The following is a 3270-nucleotide window of genomic DNA, read 5'->3' as shown; positions in this document are numbered from 1 at the left end:
GCAATTATACCATCTCTCTCCCCCCTCTCTCCCCCTCTCTTCTAAAATGGATAACAAGAATTTCTTTTCACTTTTTCTTTTTCCCCTCTCGCTTTTTTTTTTTTTTATGAAAAAAAGGAAAGAAAAATTTGTAAATATTCCATCAGATTCCACAAATACAAGTCTCAGCACCCTCGCCTATATAATGACATCTTGTCCTTCCTTATTCCTTAGGAAAAAACTCAGATCGCCTTCTCTCGCATCACTACATCTCTCTCTCCCTCTCGACCCCCTTCCACTTCACTACTCTCTCTCTCTCTCTCTCTTCATATTCTCGTATCTATACTTTCCCAAGAAAAGGGGAAAGGAAGAAAAGAGAGGCTCCACAATGGACAAGCTCAAGGGCTGCAACAAGTTCCTGGAGACCTCCAAACCTTACTTCGCCATGATCTCCTTGCAATTCGGATACGCCGGCATGAACATCATTACCAAAGTCTCCCTCAACCATGGCATGAGCCACTACGTGCTCGTCGTCTACCGCCATGCCTTCGCCACCGCCGTCATCGCCCCTTTTGCCCTCATCTTCGAGAGGTTGACACATTGATCCCGACTGACTGTCGCGCGTAGTCGACATGCGCGCCATGATTCGTCCTTCTTCTCTCTTTCTTTAAATGCCTAAAATTTTCGACATTACTTGTCGCAGAAAGAAGCAACCCAAGATCACATTCCCTGTTTTCATGCAAATATTTGTCCTGGCACTACTTGGGTAAGGCCCCTTTCTTGTCATAATAATCCCAGACACTGTACACATAATGAAGTAAAATAAAATGATGCATTAAAACGAAGTTATAAACTTATCATGGTTTACGTTTAATTTTAACAGACCGGTGATTGATCAAAACTTCTACTACGCTGGGCTGAAGCTCACTTCTCCAACTTTCTCGTGCGCAATGAGCAACATGCTTCCCGCCATGACATTTGTGATGGCTGTCATTTTCAGGTAATTGATAGTTACAAGCAATGGTGTTTTCATTAACTTTAGAAGGAAAAAGAAAAACGTACGTACATAGCTTTCTGAAGTAACAAAAAGCTTTTCTTTTCTTCTTTAATTTGACATTAATTAGGATGGAAAAAATCGATATAAAAAAAGTGAAGTGCCAAGCGAAGGTCATAGGGACGGTGGTGACCGTGGCCGGGGCCATGCTGATGACGCTGTACAAGGGTCCTATCATGGAAATGGTGTGGCCGCATGCCCACCCCCGGCAATCTTCTACGTCTGGCACCGGCAGCAGCGGCACCTCCGACAAGGAATGGTTCCTCGGCTGCATCCTCCTCATCATCGCCACTCTAGCATGGGCTTCTCTTTTCGTCCTCCAAGTAAGTCGACGAACTCCTTCCCAAAAATAAATAAATAAATAAATAATTGATTGAACATGTAGCAAACTTAGCAAGTCACCTTTCTGGACCATGTCAATCACACGTCAAGAAATGCTAAGACTCACCCTGAAGGAAGGACACAACTTCTATGGGTACAATAGTCTTTTTTGGTTTGGTTAAGGATAACATCAGGTTGGTACTATAAACATGAGCCAAGCAAATGTATAATCTCCGACATCTAGATAAGGAAAGTGGGGAATAATTCGTCATCTCAACGTGAAACTTACCTGATCTTTTCGAATGTCATCCGCTGAATCTATCAAAGTAATCTGGACAATTATCTCCCCATAGAATTCACGTGAAAGTCGTTGCCCTAACTAATAATTTTTATATGATCATTGGCTATCCACTAGATAGTTTTGTTATATGCTTCGCACAGCAGGAATAACAATTTTCTTTAACCATTAATTATCCACAGACCAAAGCCTTGGAGACATACAGGAACCACCAGCTCTCGCTCACGTCGCTGGTGTGCTTCGTGGGAACTCTACAAGCGATCGCAGTGACGTTTGTCATGGAGCACCGAAGTGGTGTCTGGAAGGTCGGCTGGGACATGAACCTCCTTGCCGCCGCCTATGCTGTAATAACCCTCTCTCTCTCTCTCTAAATCAAGTGCATATGAGTGGGTCCCGTAAGGAAAACGAATTGACTAACTTTAATTTTGATTCTTGTCCATTCAGGGAATTGTGACCTCAAGCATTTCATACTATGTGCAAGGCCTGGTGATCAAGAAAAGAGGGCCGGTCTTCGCAACTGCTTTTAGTCCCTTGATGATGATCATAGTCGCCATCTTGGGCTCTTTCATCCTTGCAGAGAAGATTTACCTTGGAGGGTAATTAGCTCTTAAATCTTAATCACTTCAAAACCTTGTTATTTGTGAGAACAGACAATTAGCTGATTTTAATATTTCTCTTTTAAGTTTTTCCATCCATGATGCTCTTAATTCAATATTAAAGAAGGAACGACTTGCGCACGAACTCTCTTTTACAATTTGTCTGAAAAGGAAATAACTTTGTCGGTTACAAGAACAATAATTGATAATTGACGTCACATTAAAATATCATAAATACAACCCACTAAACTTTCTTTTATATTTTGTATTGCTGCAGGGTGCTTGGTGCAGTACTGATAGTGATCGGGCTCTACTCGGTCCTGTGGGGCAAACACAAGGAGAAGCAAGAGGAGGATAGGTTGAAGCGACTGGAGACTATACCGGAAGCTGTGAAGGGTGTCCAAGAGAACGGGAATAATGTCACCAACGGAGTCTCGAAAGACGACATTGAAGACGACATCGAAATGAATGGTGTCGGGCCGCAGAAGGTTGTCATCCCCATGCCCATGAAAGCTCCCCAAATGATGCCCAAGGAATAGTGGCCTTCTTTGTCCAAAAAAAAAAAAAAAAATAGTGCCTTCTTGGGAGGGAGATGGGCTTTTTTGTCCTTTCGACCCCCCATTTTCTCCCCTTCTTTTGCCCCCCTTTTTTATTCTCCTTACTTTTTCTTTTTTCCCCCCTTGTTCCTTTTTAATTTTCTGATGGTGAATGTGATCATGTTCCAAGAGTACTTGTGCTAATGAAGATTTGAGAGAATCCCAAAATCTCTTTTCCCCCCATTTGGCCTCGGCGTGTCTGCGTCCTCGTCACTCAAAACCGTGACTGGTTTCTTTGGTATTTCCCATCTCGGATGTGTCAGGTTTCCTGACGTCTGATTCAGATTCCCAACAAGGGAGTAACATGTGCTAGTGGTTGACTTTCCGTCAGCAAATATGTTCGTGCAACATAGTCCTTTGTTGTCAGAATAGAATCTAAAAATTGCATCTGATGCCTCCACATTCTCTCCAACAATATTTACCCCA

General features: G+C 42.7%; 1 protein-coding gene across 1 annotated transcript; it reads left to right on the top strand.

Moving 5' to 3' along the window:
* The first annotated feature begins 232 nt into the window (after positions 1-232).
* LOC104454512 (WAT1-related protein At5g07050) lies at positions 233-3027 on the top strand. Its single transcript, XM_010069376.3, has 7 exons — positions 233-570; positions 683-745; positions 863-979; positions 1104-1356; positions 1835-1996; positions 2097-2248; positions 2526-3027. Exons 1-7 carry the CDS (start codon positions 368-370, stop codon positions 2785-2787), a joined length of 1212 nt encoding a protein of 403 aa, XP_010067678.1. The 5' UTR covers positions 233-367; the 3' UTR covers positions 2788-3027.
* The last annotated feature ends 243 nt before the right edge of the window (positions 3028-3270 follow it).

Source organism: Eucalyptus grandis, chromosome 7 (genome assembly GCF_016545825.1).
Source record: "Eucalyptus grandis isolate ANBG69807.140 chromosome 7, ASM1654582v1, whole genome shotgun sequence".
Lineage (NCBI taxonomy): Eukaryota > Viridiplantae > Streptophyta > Magnoliopsida > Myrtales > Myrtaceae > Eucalyptus > Eucalyptus grandis.
This window is presented reverse-complemented; position numbering and strand designations above follow the sequence as displayed.